Raw genomic sequence first — 20,966 nt, forward strand, 5'->3', positions numbered from 1 at the left:
TTCTGCTGATCCAGCTCTTTATCTTGTTATTCTTCAAGTCTTTGTAATAAACTTTCTGAGGGCAGAATCAAGGATGAATATTGTGTATGTGTGATGAGAACAAGTTGGTGGGTGCTGGATGTGAGAATTGTCTGTCATGATAGTAAGCGGGGGAAAGAAGAAACCCCTTAGACTATGAGCTGGCACCCGTCCCCACCCAAGTGTAGAAGTGTTGGCACCTCACTGCCTGTATCTTACTGTCCTGTTTTGTTCTCTTCCACCAGCTGATCTACATGATGGCTACCACATATAACTATGCGGTTTTGAAGTTTAAGAGTCGGGAAGATTGCTGCACTAAGTTCTAAATTGCATAAGGCCACTAAGGAGCTTTAGAGAGCAATACTCTGTAGCATGAAATATCACTGACACTCCAGACTAAAGCAGAGTCTAGGCTTCTGCAGTTTTGTCACAGTAATTTGTAAATAGCTTTTAGTAAACTCATTTTGCATGGTAGATTAATAAGATGACTTACTGTACATAAATTACAAAATAATGAGATCTGGCTATTTCCACATTTTAAAAAGGACTCATTTACTGACATGGTGAGCATCCTTTTGAAAAATAATTTTCTTGAACTTCAGCTTTGAGCAGTATCTCTAAATATGAAGTATTAACACTTTGGAATACCCTCATTTTCTATTATTTTTTGCTTGCTTGATAGCCAGTTTCAATGATGAAAATGAAAACAAGTTCTGAAGATGAAATGGAAGAGAACCGTTTTAAACTGGATTTTGTTTTGTCAGACTTTCTGGAAAATACTTTGCAAACATGTTTTAAATTTGATTTAAAACATTTTTTTATGACCACATGGTTCACTACTAAATGTCCATCTAATAAGCCAGAGGAAAATTTGAAGAAAAAGAAATGTCACCCACTTATTTTCTCGGGTGGCGGGTGGGGATTTTTTTTTTTTTTTTTGGCACAACACTATCATTTGTTTAGAGCTCACAAAATTGGTAATCTTAAATTGTGTTTTGGTGAGCAGTAACTGTTTCCTCACAGCTAGTTCTCAAAGTGCATGTAATATTTTAACAGGAAGAGAAATTGGGCCTGGCTCTGAAGGTCTCGAATATGTTGAGAAGGAAGTATGGACTATCAGGAACTTGAGATATAGATTTATTTTGCAGGAAGTATGAGGAAAATAAACAGGAAAGAAGTGTTTGCCACATCAACTGTAAAGGATGATGCTGAGGATTTTTATGTTTTGTGAAATGAAATAATGGCAGTTATAAAATGAAAAATGTAGTTTCACTACTAAATATTTGTTAACACAGAGACTGCACACTTTGCTTCTAGTTCTTAATTTTAGTTTTGACATTCTTTTAATTTTTCCATGTTAAATATGTAGTATTTTAATTATTTACTCAAAATAAACACTGTTCACACTTTTAGGCCTTTGGGGGAAATTGATTTTTATCCACAGGTGGAAAAGATCTTTGCACTACACTTATTTAAAATAAACACACGATGTATTTCTGAACTTCGGCATTAGTCTTTAAAATTCCTCTTAAAATGGTAAAAAGCACCCTCTTGTATTTCATTTGTGCTTTTTCTTAACAATAACGTTGGCCATTTTTTTCAAGTTCACTATGTTTGTGTACTAACTCTTCTGCAGCCTTTTAATATGAAGCACACTAGTAGAGCATGCTTTCGGTCTCTGCCAGCTCTGCTAGCAGTGAGTATTAGTGCCGAGTAACCCTCATCCCCTAAAGTCGAGTCCATCTAATCTGACTAGCAGCTCGCTTTGCCTTCTCACGTGCTCACTAGCCATCGTGCTCACCCTTCTCTTCCAGATCCACTTCCTCATGATACTGTCTTCTAACTGGGCTTACTTAAAGGATGCGAGCAAAATGCAGGCTTACCAGGATATCAAAGCAAAGGAAGAACAGGAACTGCAAGATATCCAGTCTCGGTCAAAAGAGCAACTCAATTCTTACACATAAATATTTGCCAGAGTGTTTCGGCCGGCGAACTCACAGTTCTGACAAATCATCAGACAGCTGCTCTGCAGTACAGATGTGTATCCCATCAAACTAACGTAGACGTACAAACACTTCACTGTCTGTCTCAAGCTGCCGGGATGTATCTCTAGGAAAACTTTCCAGTGGGTAAATCTTTTTCTTTAGAATAAATATTGGAGGTTTCACATTAGCCATTTTAAAAGGCAACACTTTGACAAAATGATTGCTCACCCTTTTGAAATTTGTGGCATGTTCACACTTACTACTAGAGCAATTCTACCAAGACAGGCAATGGGAATACATCATACTCCTTAATGGGGACCCGTGATAGGCAAGCATTAAGGGATATGACCTTAAATTTATATTTGCCATCTGTCCTCAGATAAATGTTATCTATATAGGAAATAAAATGGAATTGGTATGAAGTTCCATTTCTGACAGCTGACATTTATTAAACTTTGGCTCATCGAAGATAATGATTCTTACAATTGTTGTTTTTTAATTAGCTTTTTTCTCCCCCAAGCCCAGGACCCATTAATTTCCTGAGCTAATCAGAAATCTATTTTTCAATAATGCTAAAATGAGCTACAACAATTCTGAAGCAGCTGGATTCTGACTCATTGACAAGCTTTCCAGAATCAATTTTATAACAGATTTCATTTTAACAAAATGATAATGACCCAGTTGTCATCATTCTTCTTGGGAAATAAATGTCAGCTCTGCCTTAATGAGTATTTGTTTTAAATTTCTAAGAATTTATATTTTAACCAGAGACCCAAAAACCCTTCACAGAATTTTGTTCCATAAATGTTTTTAATTAAGAAGTGTTACCTTATTAAAATGATCACCATTGTAAACCATTTTTAAGTGGTCTGGATAGTGAGTTTACAGTTTGATACCAACTATCTAAAACATAATTGCTAATTGACCACAGACCTCTAACCTCCTACTTTTATAGAGTTGAATACCTAATTTAAATTAGGGTTGGTATTTATTTCATTTTTTTTTTTCTTATCTAAATCTTAGTTTCCTGGAATAATAATAATAGTTTGATGTTCAGCAAGAAAACTGTTTGAGTTTAAGCCATTTTCAAAAGAAACTTGCCTTCTATATCATTATGTTCCAGAACATTAAGTAACTGTAGGTACTGGGTATTAGTGATGGTAAACTTTGTGTTCTTTATGAAATGATCCATGTAACTGTGGAGTGCATCAGTGCTTTTCAAAGGGGCTGCATACTATATAGGGTTAACTATGTATATTCATGTTAAGAGTTAACTTGTGGTTTGGCTGTTTCCTGGATTTTAAAACATATACATGTGCAGAAATGTATTCAAATGAAAGGAAGCATACCTTTATCAAGATGCTATTAAAATTGAACATCAAGTATAATATTTCATTTGGATTCTTTGTTTTTTCGGTTAATGCCTAAACATGCCTATTTGGAGTTGTTTTTTTTTTTTTTTTTAACTGGAAGAAGCTCTTTTCTGTGTAGAACAGTTGTTACAAAATAGCTTAGTGTTTTGTTTTCCTGTTGCATGACAGACTTAAATATTTTTTCCAGCAGTGGAGGTGCTGTTAGAGTCCAGTGTTCTAGAAAAGGCGTGTCTAAAGCCTAATTTTCCTTTTCTAATTCTGGTAGCTATTACCAGGAATTTTTGAAAGTTTTGTTTAAGTAGTCTAATATTTTTTATGTAAAGAGCATTAAATTTTGCTATGTATAAATTTTTGTAACCTAACAGTGAATCAATATTTTCTATCAGTGCCAAGGGCTTCCTGTAGTTCTATTCAAGTGTTACAATAAATATTTGTAGATAATAGTCAATACTTGTGTATGCTTATTTTAAAGATCTATTTAGGTAGAAATAGTTGTGGATGTACTATCACTAATGAAATAAAATTATAGCTTCATTCGCTTGCCTTTTTACCAGACATAAATCCTATCTTTTTCTGTCCTCAGTATGGTGTCATTTTTATATATGCACAATCAATATTTAACATTTGTATGGATCAAGTCTGAGAGTGCTCCATGTTTTATTTCTGACAAAAATATTTTCAGCAAGAGCAATTTGAAAAAATATTGTAACCCACTGGGCTGTATTTCACATAAAGTGCCACTAGCCCTCTCTATTTCTCTGTGGAAAGTATAGAATTTTTTTTGACTAGTTTCTCCAACAAATAAAAGCCATTTACCTATGTACTAACACAAGGCTTAAACTGGGCAAAGTAGAAACGAAGAGCCTTAGTAAGGGTCCAGCTACCACTGGCTGTTTTTCAAACCCAAGGTATAAAAAGTCTATTGAAAGAAGACTTATTCAGGAATATTTTAAAAAATCTAGTTCTAACAGTTATTCTGTAAAGTAGCAGAGCTAATTTTGTTAGGATTTCATCTGAACTATTTATCAGCATGATCACACACTTGGATTTTCTACATCTGACCTTTCTTAGGACCAGCCTTTCTCATTACTGACACATTGACATTTCTAAATGAGCTGCTGATACTGGATCATCACCCTTCATTCATGCACGGCAGGAGAAGAATCAGGAGCCCAATTAGTAGAGTGTTATTTGTCACACTACTTAGTACCTTCTATGTCAGTAGCATTTTGTGCAGTTATTTAAGATCATAAGCAGTCTCTTAATTGACAGTAATCCTGCCATACTATGTAGGAACCACTACAGGGTGGAATAGAGATTTTTCCAGTTATGCTTTATAAAACTTTTAAGAGATGAAGTCAAAATTATAGGGCAGGAGCCTACTCATTTAAAAACCAACAAAGTCCATTATATTAAAAAAAATAAGGACCAAACATTACACAATAAAGATGTCTGCTTGCTCCTGCTGCTATAACAAAATACCATAGACTGGGTAATACATAAACAACAGAAGTGTATTTCTTCTTATAGTTCTAGAGGCTGGGAAGTCCAAGATCAAGGCACTGGCAGGTTCAGTGTCTGGTGAGGGCCTTGTCTCTGCTTCCAAGGTGGCCCCTTGTTGCTGCATCCTCCAGAGGTGACGAATGCTACATACCCAAATGGTGGAAGGGTGGAAGGGCAAAAGGGCCTAGCTAGTTCCCCCCAACCCCTGCATAAGGTTGCTAATCCCATTTATAAGGGGCTCCTCCCTCATGACTTCTTAATTACCTCCTAAAGGTCCTACCTTTTAATACTATCACATTGGGGTTTAAGTTCCAACATATGAATTTTTGGAGGGACACAGTCAAACCACAGCAGATACCAAGCCTAGAATGGAAAAATCTGTATTTACGTTCAAGGACAAAACAGGAGAATGTTGGGGAAGATGACCTCCTGTTTTACAGGTGTTAGCCCAACTCCAGAGAAAAAGGAACACAGCTTAAACTTCCAAGAGGGAGGCTTGGAGTTGGACCAATAAAATAGGCTATACTTATCTGAAAATGTTAACACAAACATACTTTAGCATAATGAATCAGAAATCCCATGCCTGGAGAAGGGGTTTCACTTGACTAGATGATTATTGGTTCATCCACTACAGTACCAAATAAAATTACAAAAAAACATATACTGGATTACACAATTTTTATTGAGAACTTTGATTGCAGAGGAATATTCAGAGCTGTTACATGATTCCTCACTGTTGTAAGAAGCTAATAAGCAGCAAAAATGATTACCAAAAGTCATCTGGCTCTGGTTCTTCATGAGAAAAGCCTGTAAAACTAAATTAGGAAAAGAAAGTAAAAATTTTTAAATTTAAAAAACTCAAGTGTATTTGGGATCTGCATAATGTTCTCATTATGTCCCTGTGGGGTTTCTGCCCTCGCTTACAATGTGTATCTAGATCAGTTTCACAAGTTAAAAAACAATCAATTTTTAAGTCAGTAACTTTGACTGATTCAATAATTTCTCACAGGCAACCTCAAACATCTTACCATTTCCTTTGGCTGACAAAATGAGGAGAAATGGTTTGCGTAAGGAACACAGTGTTTGGGGAAGCCGTACCTCTCGTCTTTGTCAGTAGACGGCAGTGTGTCCACTACTGAGCCTTGTCTGACCATCTTTTTTGAGCTCTGATAGAGGGGGAAAGAAGAAATTTGAAATTACATATGCATTAAATTTTATGAAACACTGATTTCTCTAAGAACTATTTTTGAAATATATATGTAATATGAGTCTAAAAAAGAGGACTTTTTAACATGAAATTTAACAAGCACATCAAAATAAACTATATAATATGCATTTTCAACACCTATAATACTTCAGACTTATATATTGTCTCAGTACCAATGCATTTGTTATTCAATGGCAGATCTTTCATTATCTTTTTTGTTCTTAATAAGAGACACCCCAACCTTTACAAACTTTGACAAATCAAAATCTCTTCAATCTTTTACCTAAGCAAAAGCTATGAAATTTTCTCAAAAGAGTGATATATTTAAGAGACTCGAGGTTCCATTTGAACTTTGGATTTTCTATGCTTTTAACCTTTCTGTCTTCAATGAAGGAGACAGATTTCTGTCCCACGGTGTTAAAATGAACCACAGAAGCCTTCAGTGTCCCTCACCCACAGGCTGCCCTGTCCACAGCACGGGTACCTTCTCTGCTGACTCCTGCTCTTGCCCCTGCTGGATGATTTTCATGTATTTCTCTAAAGGACTTTCACCATGAGCAGATTTGTCTTTCATTTCTTGAATGCTCATTTCTAATTCTTTTTCCATTTCAATCTTCAATGATTCTTCAATCATTCTCTATAAAACAGATGGGTGCCAAAATAGGAAATACACAAATAACATTTTAAAAACTTAAGTGTTTAAAAAACTCAGTGATATAATCCTGATCTTTTAAGTACAACCTATATGCCAGAGATTTTTTTTAGTTATTGAAGTCATTGCTACTATCAAAGGGAGACACACATGTCATCTCAATGAAGGAAGAGACTAATTTGCCTAAAGTGTCTCGTGCTTTTTTAGAGCCAAATTAACCAGGAGTTCAAAGAACATTCGTATGGAAGATTAAGCAAGACTTAGCAGGCATGTTAAGTGGCCAGAGTAATCCATGTATCTAGGACCAGAATCAAGACATAGAAGAAGAGAACTAGAGGAAAGCAGGCAGCAGTGTGTGCCCCCAGAGGCCACTGTGGACTGGCAGCCAACTCTCCCCTGGGTGGTTCTCATCCCAGCTAGCTGGCCTCAGGAGCCTCTTCTTTAAACCCCTTTATGAAGTGAAGTTCTACAGCAAAGCACAGGCTACCTCCTCTATGGGCTTGTTTTAAATAAAGATCAGAGAATGCACATAAAAGTGCTCTCATAATTGATCCTTCACTAAGAGACTCATAAGCTGCATTCTGCGCAGCCTTTCTCACTGCCTGAGACACAAGGAGAGGCTAAGGGACACCTTTAAGTTAGCCCAGGACATCATTGACTCGCCTCCCTGAGCTCAGGGCACTTACTGAAGGCATACACTGGAGAAACGAGTCCCAGCCTATGAAGCCGTACTTACCCTTTCTTGATCCAGTTTTTCCAGTTCTCTTTGCTCCCTTTCTAAAGCCTCTAGCCGGTCACTCTGCCTTCTTTCTTCTCTCTGCCTTTGTTCTTTCATTTGCTGTTCCCATATTTTTTCTTCTTCCCTTTGTTCGCCAATTTGTTTCTGATCTATATGTAATGGGACAGAAAATAAGAGTGAGTAGGTTTCAGCATCAGGTTTTGCAAGCGAAAGCAGGACAGGTTTGCAGGGCCTGAGGTGAGACGTAGGAAGAGTACCTGATGGTGAGGAGGGGTGAGTCTGCACACTGCCCCAAGCTGCTGTGCGTCTTCGTCTTCAAGCCCCCAGGCCCACTCCTAGCAGCGCGCCCCACCTTTTACTTCACCGAGACGAACACAAGTCACCTTCACCAAGAACGACTCCAACTGTCCTCCCTCCACATGACATTTTCACATCCTCTTTTTCCATGTCCTCCCTCCTTTCCAAGGTCTCTGCGTGTGCTTACGATGATCCCTCCCTTATGTTAGGAGCCTGACTGAACCAGTGGCCCCTATTTACGTACATAGCAGTTTTATAACACTTTCTTACTCCCAGAAAGATACTCGTCTCTCCTACCCCAAACAGAACAGAACCACTGCCCTCCCCGACTGCTGGCCACCTCCCTGTTCATTCCTCCAGGCTGACTGCCACTCTTCCTGGGGTTTTGGCGATAGCCTCTGTACCGATCACTCCCACATCTTTTCCTCTAGTCCTGCACTCTCCCTGGCCTCACGTTTCTCATGGGTTCCCTGCCATTGGCACGTGGAAATCCCATGGCACTGGCTTCATCCCTGACATGACCATCCTGGCCCTTTAATTATGCTCTTTCTACCCCACGTCCACTTGGCCACCAGGGCTTGCAGGTTTGAGCTCCTCCTGCTGTTGCTGCAAGGAGGCTCCTTCTCGCCATTTCCCTGGACCACTGAAACAACTGAGTCAACTCTCCCCCTGATGTCAGTCTCCACCTTTCAGCAACCTGCCAGTGTCAGCACCAGGCTTTCCCTGAAGGGAAGACATGGATTTGCAGTGCGACATCTCTGCAGAGGCCAAATCCAGCCTAGGCTCTGACAATCTGCCTTTTTCCCTCCAGGCTCATTTCCTGCATCACCACTAACTTTGCACCTGCGGTACTCATCTGTAGCAACCCACTCGCAGGCACCTGACTACAGCTCTGTGCCTTGCTCTGTCTCCTCTGCGTGAGGTGCTCCATTCCTCCCACCTCTCCCACAGAACCCAAAATGCTATTGGAGACCCGACAAACACCACCTCTTCTGTGGCACCTGCCTACGCTGGAAGTGGCAAGAGAGCACTCCAACACCAACACCTAACTCGCCGTGTCCTGTGGCTGCTTTGCCAGAAACCATGTATACTTGTTTCTCCCACTTCTATGCCTTCTGGGCAAGGCCCATGTTTTAATTACTGTCTGTTCCCGCTAGCTTTTGGCACAGGTCCCTACACCTCAAAAGTTTAATTAAATCTGAATCCTGCAGATGATTATGCTGACCTTTCTCTTCCAGCTCTGACCCGTAACCTATTTTTTTTTTTTTTTTTTAACCCAAGCAGTGCTAATCAGCAGAAAAATTCATAAGTTCATCAGAGGACTTCGAATCTTTTTGTTCTGTCTGTCTCTATCAGAGGAGGCAGTTTGTCATTTCTGAAGGCAGAAATGCAACCCCTTCCCTGCTGGTGGAAGGAGGGCTACTCCTAAACAGTACCGCTTTCTTATATGGAATAGCGATCTCAAAATGGCAATGTTGTTTGGGTGCCAATTTAAAAAAAAAGGCGGGGGGCTTTAAAAAAATAAAAATAAAATGTGGTGGTGCTTGCTGATAACACCAAGGTTAAGGGTTTGGATCCTCATACTGGCCAGCCCCTGCCCCTTCCCCCCAATAAATAAATAAATAAATATTTTTAAAAACGGGGCTACTTCTCTGCTCTGGGGTATATTCTGTAGTGTTGTGGGAGCACATAGAAACCTCCGTGGACACAAGAGTAAAGGAAAGAAGCACATCCACGAGCAGTGCAAAGACACCAAGTTTCACCCCTTCTCATTCCCCTTTGTGCCCAGAAGAGGAAGTGAAATGGTGAATACAAGAGAATTTCTCAATGACCAAAACCATGCTGCCTAATAATTATTTTAAAAGCCATTATTAAAAGCCATTATTGTAATCTACATTGCATCTCAGAGGCAGAGTGCCTGCCTCCTCAGCTGACTTTCCTTAGCCCACTGTTCTTTTTATCCCCTCACTCAGGCTGTGCTGAGCGGCCGCCTGTCACACTCACTCTCCCGTAGCTGCCACAGGTGCCATCCCCCCATTCCCTGCCCCTGGGGCTGGCTTGCTGACCATCTGACTGCCCCACCAGAAGCTCTAGGGAGGCAAGGGCTTAGTTTAGTTCAATGATACATGCCTAGCCTCTAGGAAAGTGCCCAGCAGAAAGAAGGCTCTCGATCGAGTCTTGCTGACGGAGAGGTTTCCAAAGAAGACTGACTCTAGGATCAGCAAAATCCACCCTCTCAAAAACCTTTCACTTCTTCTAGTAACCCTTCATATTCCTGAGAAAACTTAAGCCGAGAAACTGCTAACAACAGGCTTTGGATATGTTTGCAAGATGATGTTTTCTCAATGTTTGGGAGAGACTAAGAGATAGCTTTACTTGAGAGATTTCCTTCTAAGTCTGAGGATTAACCACGTTGGTCTGAGCAGAAAAGGACCTGGCTGTGGGCTGAGCCCCAGGACAAAGCATAAATCTCCCCACAGCTCTCTCCCCTTCTTCTCCCACCACTAGTAAGGGAAGAGGGTAACCTGGAGAAGAGGAAAGAGAAAGTGGCCAGAAAAGAGAAGTCTCATGACCAGTTCTCTCCAGTGATGAGTTAACTCAGTGTCGACAGCTTTTCTGAAGACTGCAATATAAAGGTTTTCTGGCCTAATTTCTTGACACAAAGGAAGCAAGTAGATAGAAAAAGAAATTAAAAATGTATAATGAGAGTTAACCATTTTTTCAAATTTTCACCATGATTTCCTAGATGATAAAGTTCCTGTGGAATGGTTTTTGCGGAAGAGTCCTCGGGAAAAGTATAATTGCTCTGTCAGACTCTGAACAATTAAAGAAGAGTTATTTTAAAAAGCAACTGGCTTGGGAAGACTAAATGAGAAGCCTTTCCTTCAGTTTTTCCTCAGCACTGTCTTTACATGTTCACATTGGAAGTTAGTTCAGAAATTCACAGTAACACCCCAACCCCAAGACTTTGAATGACGTCTGCTTACCAAAAGTCCTTCAGTGATACACGAAAGAATTTACAGAGCATACAGACTGGTGTTCAGTGTGTGGCCATGCTGTCCACTAAAAAGCAAAAAACTTACTTGAGTAATTATATGAGATGGGTCTGGCGGGTGCAGCGGTGGCTGCGTCCACATGTGGCATATCTCCAGCGGGATGGAGCCCCTCCACTTCAAACAGACTCAGCATGCTCCCTGCACCTACACGAGGTACAAACAATCATCCCATGAGTCCTTCCTCATGATAGCAGGAGGGAGGGCAGTGCAGCATGGGGTAACTAATGGGGGAGCAAGGGAGCTGCAGCCAAGCAACTGGGTGAGAGCCCTTTCCTTCTAGGAGTCTGGAAGTTCTCAACATAACCACTTGCCGACATATTCGCTTCTCAGAGTGGTCTTACACTTTAACGAGTTAAATCTGTTTACAAAATTGGATTCATTAACCAACAGGAAAAGCAATCTGAAGGCTGAATGGTTAGCTCAGTTGGTCAGAGCATAGCCTTATAACCCCAGGGTCACGTGTGACGGGTTTGGATCCCTGTACTGGCCAGCCGCAAAAAAAAAAAAAAAAAAAGGAAAATCAATTCAGTGACAGAGAATTCACTTGGCTTGTTGATAATCATGTGAATTCTATTTAAATATCGATGATTTAACAAAGTCCTTTTAACTGGCAAGTTAAAAAGACTTCACAAAATTTACTAAGCCTTCTCATTTAAGTGTTCAAAATATTATACTTTCAGATTTGACGATGAAGTTTACAAGGCTAAACAATAGGTTATATACAAAGATTCATGAAGCTGGAAAGAGCCTTAGAGATGATGGCCTCTACATCCTTATTTTACACTTACAAACTGGGCTACCAGGTGAAACAGCCTAAGGCAGGGCCAGAGCCAGGACACCCACCAGTTTCTGGACTCTTAGTATTCTTTCACCTCCATTCTTTCACTAAGAATGGGGTTTTCTAGATCTGAGATGGTCAACAGAATCAATATAAAGAAAAATAACACCTTCATATTCCATTAAAAAAATAATTAATTTGGGCTGGCCCGGTGGCGCACTGCTACAGTGCGCCGCTTGGGAGCACAGCGGCGCTCCCGCCGAGGGTTCGGATCCCACGTACAGACCGGCCGCTCACTGGCTGAGCGAGGTGCGGGTGCAACACCGAGGGTTGCGATCCCGTTGCCGGTCCCGGTCCGGTATGGGCGCGACACTGAGGGTTGCGATCCGTTACCAGTCACGAAAAAAGACAAAAAACAGAAAAAAAAAATAATAATAATTAATTAAGGAAAATCACTTATTTTAAATCTGAGGTAATCCCAAACTTGGTAAGTTAAGGATTCATTTATTGGCTTAGCTCTAACTTTTAAATGATTAGTCATCTCAAAATTTCGGTGATAAAAAGAGGCACTATGTCTGTATTTCTAAATCTTACCACAAAATAAAAATGTACAAATTTGTAACTGCTTTGCTTTTTATACCAATGGATAGGTTTCACCAAAACTAAGCTTTCTACATTTTCAACTTATAAAAAGCAGTACTTGTATTTGAACTTACATTCAAAAGATGATCCAAATTCATTATCCTTAAAAGCTTGCTTGTCCAAATTTGAAAATTCACTTTTGTCTTGAATTTCAGTTTGTCTCTGACAAAGACTGGATTGGAAGAATAAAATTCATGAATGAAGTTTTAATAACATAAAACCCAAGAGCACAAGGTGACAAAAAACCTTCTGTGACTTAAGAAAATGCTATACAGAATTCGTTTTTCTTCTGCTTATGAAGAGCAGCTCCAGCGTGCTGAGCACTCACCACACCCACTCAGTCACTCCTGGGAACCACCCTGCGCTGTGAGGCAGGCGCTACCACTGTTAACAAAGAGTAATGCTGCACTCTCAGTGCTATGCCTAGGAGTTTAGCTTTTCCAATAACCACAAAAACTTTTTTGAAAAAAACAACTTCCACACACCATCAGCACGATGCAATACCTCAAAAGCCTGAGTGTGTACCAGAGTGTCCTTACTTGGCATCTTTCCTTTTGGCTTTATCACAAGAAAGTACAATATAAAAAAAATTAAATGCTTTATGATCATGAGAGGCCTATGTGGCAGTTTTCAACTCTGTGGAGGAGAACTATATAAACACGCAGATGCCCAGGCTTGACCCCAGAACTGAGGAGTCAGAATCTCCTGTTGTGGACACAGGGATGGGCAGGAGTCCGCCTGTAACTCAAATCACAGCCCAGGCGACGCACCGGCCTAGTTTCTAAAAACGTCCACTCCATCCTGCTTCAACAATTGTACTCTAGAACCCACTATCACTTTAGAATTTATTTCAATGATACAAATTGGAACCTTATCTGTTTTCCCCCAGGTAATTCAGATGAATCTCAAAGAGGACACATCATTTTACAGTCTGACTGCAAATTCTATACTGTCACATGACTCAAAGAGGACACATCATTTTACAGTCTGACTGCAAATTCTATACTGTCACATGATCTTTAATATCACCTTAAAAAACCAAACAAATAAAGTCTGAGACCACAGGTAGCATGACTAGCTGAAGTGGATCAGAACATGACACTTACCCTGCCTTCTGTTCTGGAGGGTGGGAGAAAGGAGGGAGGCAGAGGCTGTGCCTAGACTCAGCAGGTGATGGCTGGGACATTCTGTCAGGACAAGGACTTGGGGAAGCAACGTGTGACCTGTCCAGACCTAAGGGACAGAAGAAACCAGGGCGAGAATATTACAAATTGCATGGAGAAGATACCAACGTGGTTTCTAAAGAGCTCTATTAGTTTGAAAATAAGTTCTATCCATCATCCTTGCAAACAGGTGAGTATGATCCACAAAATTAAGAATTCAAGCACCTAAATTAAACTGTAGTGGTAATAATACAATGTATAAAACCAAGAAGCAGCAAGGAAAAGGCCACTGTTATTCCCCGAACGTGCGTGCCAGGCAAATGCTAGACCTTGATGCTCTTTATCTTGCTGACTCCCACAGCAACCCTGTGACTGGGGGAAACGCCACTGTTCACCAGGAGACCGCAGGTTCAGGGAGTGGCCACCCCTGCCTAACCACTGCATGCCATGCCCACCACCTCCCATTCTCTAGGGGCTGCACCCTCATTCTAGTGACAGGGCCGGCAAGGACCAGGTCCCCCAGCTCCAGTGCAGCCTGCAACCTCCTGTGCAGTAGCTCACCTTCCAGACACATTTCATTTTCCCAGCTTCTTTTGGCTTTTGGCAGGGGCGTGGAGGAGAGGCGCCTGTGTGGCTGTGACCTGGCGCTGTCAGTCAGCGCTTCCGAGGCCTCACTCTTCTCTTTAAGTGTGCCTACCGGAGGCTGCCCAGGAACAACTCGGTCCTCTGCAGAAACACCTCTTTCCAGGGCACTGGAAGTGATGTTTATGGGAGCTCCTCGCAGGTGCAGAGATGGTGGACTCTCGGCTGGCAATGGGCTTTTAGCAGGATTCTCAATAACTCTCTGATAGTAATCTCTGAAAGCTTTCTCCAAGCACTCTGCCTCTTGCTCTAGCTCTTTTACCCTTGCCTTAGCATTGGCTACAAACTCAAGGTCAGAATCGAGGGAACTGCCCTCCATCCCTGCATTTGGATAATGTCTGACCCTTGGTGTCACTGCACCTGCCATAACTTTTTTCTGTTCAAGAGGATTGTTTAAGAAATCCCCACTTATATCAATGTCATGAGGTGCCAGTTTGTATCCGCCGACGAAACGATTGATCGGAGACTGCTTCGGATTGCGGTACACTTCATTTTCTAGGGCTGCGGATTACGAGAAAATTTGAGAAATGAGAGGATAAGGAGGAGAATAAAAGGAAAATGTTTTTTTTGAAAGAAGAAAGTGATAAGGACAAACTTGCACATTAAATAGTTTCTGAAGCCACAGTAATGAAAATAACTGAATATTTATTGAGAGCTTATATGTACTAGCTACAGCTTCACATGTCTTCTTTTGTAACTCGTGATATAATTTCAGAATCCGTTATGCACAATTTTGAAATCCAAAAAGCTCTGAGAACTGAAAATTTATTCATAATTTATTTGGTGGCAAAGCCTAACCAGGTGAACTCACTTGGTTAAAAAGCTTGACTTGAACTGATGTAAATCCATTTATAATCTCTATTTATCCCACCTAGTATGAATATTCACACATTTGACTGCAGAATGATTAATGTGTTTCACTAGAGTATGCCGCCCCAGAACTCCCAGGGCAGTTGCGAAATCCACAGTGCATGGCCTGAGTTTTGGGTAAGGGAATGAGGACCCGCACTCACAACAACGCTGTGGTCAAGAAACTCTCACTGCTCCCATTTCACAGACAAGGGACTGAGGCATACTGAGGCTGGGTCACACAGTTGGCTAGTCCTAGAGTCATTGGATTTCCTAATGCAAAGCCAGGGTGCGTTCCTGCTCCTCTCCTGCAATGCCTCCCCATGATGCTACAAGACAGAAACTTGTGATGGGCAACACAGGCGTGCAGAAGATTCCATCTTCACTGGACTATTTTTCATAACACAAGACTGCTATGATTTCAGCTATGGGCAGTTTGGCAAACAAAACTTTTCAGAGAAAATGAAGAATGAATGGAAAGAACAGAACTGAGCAAAGAGATAAAAATAAAAGTAGTGCAGATAGAAAGGGACTGACCAAGAAACAGTACAAGTGGGGACTGAGCAGGGTGAAGAAACAGGTTGAACTTGGTAACACTCATGTTCTTTGAGCATGAACGCAGCTAAAGCTAAAGAAGAAAGTATCTAAGCTTCAATATCCTTCCTATGAAGTAAGAAGGGGCAGATATGCATCCACAGGGAAAACATAATAATGAAACAGCAGCAGAAACCATTTCCTGTGTCTTTCATGTTCCAGGTGTTGGACTGGGACCCATCTCATTTCATTTTTGTTCACCATGGCCTGGTAGGTATTATCATCCCATTACAAATGAGGAAATTGAGGCCCAAGGAAGTTAAAGTAACATGCCCAAGGTCAAACAACTAAATTCAAAATTGGGGTTGAAAAGAAAAACAATCCTCTGATTCCAACGGCAATGCTTTTTTTGCTAATCCACCCTGCTTCTCCCATACATTTGTGTGTCTATCAAGGCATACGTAACACTACTGAATAGCCGATCAGGGTAACAAATAAGGAAAGCCTAGGATGAAATTGGGGACTTCTGTGTCACTACCATGCCTTTCCTATTTGGGACATGAGGCTCTCTCAAGCCATGGGGTACCTGTGAAGGCAAGTCACGTTAGCTGATGACCCAGTTGGTATTCCTGAAATCGATAGGGAATTTTACTTCCAAGATGGCACACAGTTCTATGGCTTTTCCCATACTAAGAGAATTAGTAAGTGTTCAATAAATTATGATCATTACATTTCCACATTGTATACGAAGCTTTAAACAAGCACAAAAATATTTATGGGTTAAAAATGTCTCTAACCTGTCTGAGTTTGTTTCAGTTGCAATTTTAAATCAGCAACCTGAACGGTTAACCTCTTTACAGAAGCATCATAATCTAACATCTGGGCCTTCAGCTGTGCAGAATGCTCAACCTGAGAAGATTCAGAAAAAAAGAAATCAATGTAAAGGAAATCACAGCTTGCTTCCAAAGGAAAAATTCTCTTATTGTACTTATTCTCTCTCTCTGTTTTGCCAATTCTGAGAAGCTTCACACCAATAAACAATAGGGTCCCTTTGTAAAAACAACAAACAGAACACACAAACAAGTTTTTCACCATCTTTTCCAGTTATATCAAAGAACAGCTACTCCAGGACATGCAGGCAGAAATCAGAAAGACAGTGAATATCTGTCAGTCTCAGGGTGAGACTCAAGAGGTAACAGTGGGTACTATGGGGCACTCAGAAAGCTGTACATGTAGGTGACTTTGCTTTCCTCTCAATTTTATTACTATTATGAATATAAAGTCATATAATCACTAGAGAATTTTCTCACATGAGAAAAGATACCTTTAACATATGTGGGGGAGTAATTTTTGATATTAAAATAAATATGACCAATGCTGGTGTGATCTGTGCCAGGTTTACGCATCTACAGGGTGGGCTGGCACACCAGGACAGCGAGAGCGGTACTCACTTCACTCTGCAGCTGTTTCTGCAGAGCTCGCCTGTGGGTTTCGAACTCCTTCTGCTGACACACTATAGCATGTTCTGCTTTCTTTAACTCTTTCTGAAGAACTACAAGCTCAGGAGCTGGCTGAGCTATGCCTAAGAAGGTAAAAAAAAAAAAAAAAAAATCCTGGTCATTATCAACCTTAAGTTTTCTTATTTCATTTAATAAAGCAGCTAAAGAGGTTTTAAATTGTTGCTCCTTTTCTTTGTACTCATGCAATTAATATTATATTAATTATATTAAGTGGACTAAGAGAAATCTTGATTCAAATTTCAGAACAAAAGAATTTAGTGCATGTTAACGTAAACTTTATTACTCTTGGAGTCCTACTCCAAGTAAAAGAACTCTTTCAAATCCTCAAATTATCTTGAAAGCCTGTCCCTCTCCTCTTCCATGCACAGAAGGCATGGAATGAGCTATCTGATTTACCAGTCGATGACTGCCTCAAGGTCCAACCTGATCTGTGCATCTGTAAGTGGCAGATAGGTCCCAGGTAGAAAGCAGATGGTGTCTTCAATTTGGGGCTTCTAAGGACCCTTTATTAAGGGACAATTTATGTAGGGTAACCACAAAGGACAGTGTAGTTCTCTGGGCTAGTGACAGGGACATGCTGTTAGCACCCCTTGGATGTGAAGGACTAACGGAGGAAGAAATTCCCAGCAATGGAGACAGGGAGCTGGTGTAGGAGCCAAGCACTGGTAAGAGGCCATCTGGCGGGCACATGACCTTGCAGTGGCCAATCCAGGACCACCATATGTGGAGTTTGGGGTGGGGATGGAGATAACAACAACCTCGACCTCCGTCTGTCACAGAGTTTGCTGGTGTCCCCACTGGCCAGACCCAACCAACAGTCAGAGGAGGAGGGGAGCCCTGATGCCAATCCAGAGAGGCATATTGGTAGAGCTTAAAAATATTTCTTCTCACACTAATGCTATAAAGTATGTGATAGCAGGTAAAAAGGAAGTAATTTCAATCTGAGAATCTTAATTTTGTAAAATCTTCCCAGTTTAAGCCTCCCTTATAGGTACAAAGCACAGTTTTATAATACTGACCTAATATGAATTCCTAAAACATGCAAAAGAGAAAAAAAGACATACGGTTTAGGAGACGCAAGTTTTCATTTCTCCTCTCTTCCAGCTGTTGTTTAAGTAATTTATTTTGTGCCTGAAGTTTCTCTTTTAGTAGTGAACAATCACTCATCTCTTTAATCTTTTCATTCAGCATGTGGTTTTGTTTTGTTACTGCCAAAGACTGGGCTTTGACAGATTCTAACTCAAACTGAAATTGAAAAAGGAAAACTTACATTTGAATAATGACTTCACAGTACTGCAAAAGTAAAAGATGGCAGGCTGCTCTAAGCTGAGTGTCATAATTTAATTAAGAAGATTTAATTAACCAGACAGAAGTCAGGTTCTCTGCAATGACAAGACCCTGAGTACAATAATGAAAGTCACCTTCTGCCTGAGAGCTGGGTTATGGGAAGTTCCTGTAACTTGAGTTCTATAGACCCCTGTCCTATGAAGCAAGTGCTTCTGAGGAAGACTATCACTCCATTTTCCAGAGGCAAGCAAGAACCCAGTAACAACCATGCACTGTAACAACATACATATTTTTAAATATAAAAAGGTGAGCTAGAAATGGTCACCAGCATGCTGTGAAGTGCTTCTTTTGTGTCTGTATATCTCTTAGTTAGGTATGAAAGCCTATAAAGTTCTCAAAAAAGTAAATCATCACAGTTGCAAAAATATATTTAACATATACAATATATTTTAAGTACCTGAAGTGCCAGCTCTGTCCTTCAGATAGCAAGCACACTAACGAACAGAAGTAAAGTAACAGTGACATGTGACAAATGCATCTCATTTTGTTTTACTCCACAGGATAAAGACGTAATGACAGGAATTTTTCCCTGCTGCTGGTGGGCTGGGAGGAGAGGCTGGGGCAGATGCTAACGCGTACTGGCCACCTGCTATGGGCTAGGTGCATAAGTTAGTGCGTTGAATTCCCTCAATAACCATGTGATGTGGGAAGCAGCCCCAAATTCATAGATCAGGAACTTGAGGTGTAGAGTATGCATAAAGCAAATGTACTTCACAGGGCCTGGTTTTCCAAAGCCTTGCAGTTTCAAATATTGACCTTGCAAAGGACAGGAAATTTTCCCCAGGCTATATAGTCTCTGTTGTAAGATAAAGAATTGTAACACAGCAAGGTTGCTGGCTCAAAGACAGACAGGTTACTGATTGATATGTAAAGATACTGGGAAATTGCTGTAAGAAGAGAATGTTTGCTAAAATCAAGCTTTTGTTAGTGGATCAACTTAATTGCATGTTACCAGCTTCTATTGTTAAACTTGTTATATGGTACTTAGCAAAAACCCCACCTGTGTTCTCTTCCTGTAACTTGCTGGTCTGAAGAATAAATGCGGGAAGAGAACCCCAATTTGTGATTAGTTTACCAAATGGAGGGAATGCCTCACTCTTGAGGGTTCTGGGAGATTAACCCCTTTCTGGGGCTTCTCACTGCTCAGAAGAGATGGGCTTTGAGTAATCTTTGGTGGCTCCATCACCCAGGGGAAAAGGGATGACAAATCCATGGAAGGCAAAGCAACATTGAGGTCCTGGAACTCACCCAAAGGCACAGAAGCCATAAAGGACAGACAGGATTTGAATAGGACTCTAGGACCCAAAGCCCTAGCTACCCTTCCCTATATGACTTCCACTGAAATGCTGAACTAGTGAATTCCCTTCAGCCATCACCTTCTTAGTCATATAGTAAACAGTCCAGATATATCGAGAGGATGACTTAAGATAAATTTCATGTACTGCCTAAAATCTATTTCAAAAAAAAAAAAACAGGCTTAACAATTACCTCAAGTTGTTTCATACGCTTTACAGATTGGGTGAGTTCTTCCTTTTTTGAATTAATAGCTGTTAGCTCCTCCTGCAAATGAATAGCTTTTTCTGAAAGAAAGAGCCCACCAATTAAACATCATAATGTTTTCCTAGTGAATACAAAAGCCATTTAATAATTAATGGCCACTATATCAAATCTAATGACCACTATTTCATAATCTAAAATAGCAAATGTACAGGTCAAAAATTTAGTGGGCAAGTAAGGAATAAACCCTGTTACCCAACAGGTGATATGAAGTTCTAACTGTCATAGGTGGTGAAATTCCACCTGCTACACATGCTAACCAGAGTCACACTGTCTGCTCAGAGCACAGGACCCTAGTGCTGGCAGCTCTTAATTTCCTTAAAGACAAAGATCTGTTACTATTTTGTAGCTGCTATTTTGCATTTTTTGCTTCATCTAACACAAGTCTATGTAGATATACCATCAAAACAATTTGCTAAATACATGATAGTACTAATCCATAAAAGAAGTGTTAGTTTCCACAAGATAGTAACAAAAGCAGCAGCCACACATTGGGTGCCCAGTCAATATCAAGTACCCAGCCCTGGTTTACTCCCAAGAATCTGTCTGAAATTTCCACCCAAAGTTCAGCTTCTTGTTATAGGCAATTTCCTAGAAATATATTGAAATTTGAAATATCTGAAGATTGAAAAATTATTCAACTTTCACAGTCTCAAGCTAATGTTTACAAGAGTTTAAGAGGTTATATGTCAAATAAAAATATCACAAAGCATAAAAATATATTAGAAGTAAAAGAAATAAGAAACTAGATCACAGGGGCCAGAGATGTTAAAATAAAATTTTCCATAAGTAAGAAGTCTCTCTCATGGTTAAAAGGAATATTTACAGGATGGCAATAAGTTGCTTCTACCTTCTTGACAATCGCAGACTTATTCAAAATATATTGAAATAAAGCTGAATGAAATAGTGATGATAAATCACTGGCCTTTGGGAATATATGAAATGTTAAACATGGGGGCCGAGCCCGTGGCGCACTCGGGACAGTGCGGCGCTGGGAGTGCAGCAGCGCTCCCGCCGCGGGTTCGGATCCTATATAGGGATGACCGGTGTGCTCACAGCGCTCACTGGCTGAGCATGGTGCAGCCGGTCTCAAAAAGGACAAAA

The 20,966-nt window shown here is 40.5% G+C and overlaps 2 protein-coding genes across 11 annotated transcripts in view; one reads left to right on the plus strand and one right to left on the minus strand.

Moving 5' to 3' along the window:
• GPM6B (glycoprotein M6B) overlaps positions 1-9,023 on the plus strand; it is a 46,573-nt gene extending 37,550 nt beyond the window's left edge. For 2 of the 6 annotated variants that reach the window (XM_008571952.1, XM_008571954.1), the window contains one exon: positions 1,833-3,931. In XM_008571952.1, the coding sequence (XP_008570174.1) occupies positions 1,833-1,982 (150 nt within the window). In that variant the 3' untranslated portion in view covers positions 1,983-3,931. Of the gene's footprint in view, positions 1-263; positions 1,520-1,832; positions 3,932-8,585 lie in introns of those variants that run through there. The other 4 variants (XM_008571953.1, XM_008571956.1, XR_550427.1 and 1 more) reach the window with 3 other exon arrangements.
• OFD1 (oral-facial-digital syndrome 1) overlaps positions 5,541-20,966 on the minus strand; it is a 36,898-nt gene continuing 21,472 nt past the window's right edge. For 4 of the 5 annotated variants that reach the window (XM_008571949.1, XM_008571948.1, XM_008571951.1 and 1 more), the window contains 12 exons: positions 19,794-19,885; positions 18,023-18,203; positions 16,890-17,020; positions 16,236-16,347; positions 13,975-14,556; positions 13,357-13,483; positions 12,325-12,422; positions 10,858-10,974; positions 7,475-7,626; positions 6,571-6,723; positions 5,978-6,045; positions 5,541-5,694 (listed from right to left, as the gene is read on the minus strand). In XM_008571949.1, coding sequence (XP_008570171.1) covers positions 5,646-5,694; positions 5,978-6,045; positions 6,571-6,723; positions 7,475-7,626; positions 10,858-10,974; positions 12,325-12,422; positions 13,357-13,483; positions 13,975-14,556; positions 16,236-16,347; positions 16,890-17,020; positions 18,023-18,203; positions 19,794-19,885 — 1,862 coding nt within the window. In that variant the 3' untranslated portion in view covers positions 5,541-5,645. Of the gene's footprint in view, positions 5,695-5,977; positions 6,046-6,570; positions 6,724-7,474; positions 7,627-10,857; positions 10,975-12,324; positions 12,423-13,356; positions 13,484-13,974; positions 14,557-16,235; positions 16,348-16,889; positions 17,021-17,977; positions 17,991-18,022; positions 18,204-19,793; positions 19,886-20,966 lie in introns of all 5 variants that reach the window. The other variant, XM_008571950.1, reaches the window with a different exon arrangement.

The sequence above is a fragment of the Galeopterus variegatus genome, unplaced genomic scaffold, assembly GCF_000696425.1.
Source record: "Galeopterus variegatus unplaced genomic scaffold, G_variegatus-3.0.2 Scaffold738, whole genome shotgun sequence".
Classification (NCBI taxonomy): Eukaryota; Metazoa; Chordata; class Mammalia; order Dermoptera; family Cynocephalidae; genus Galeopterus; species Galeopterus variegatus.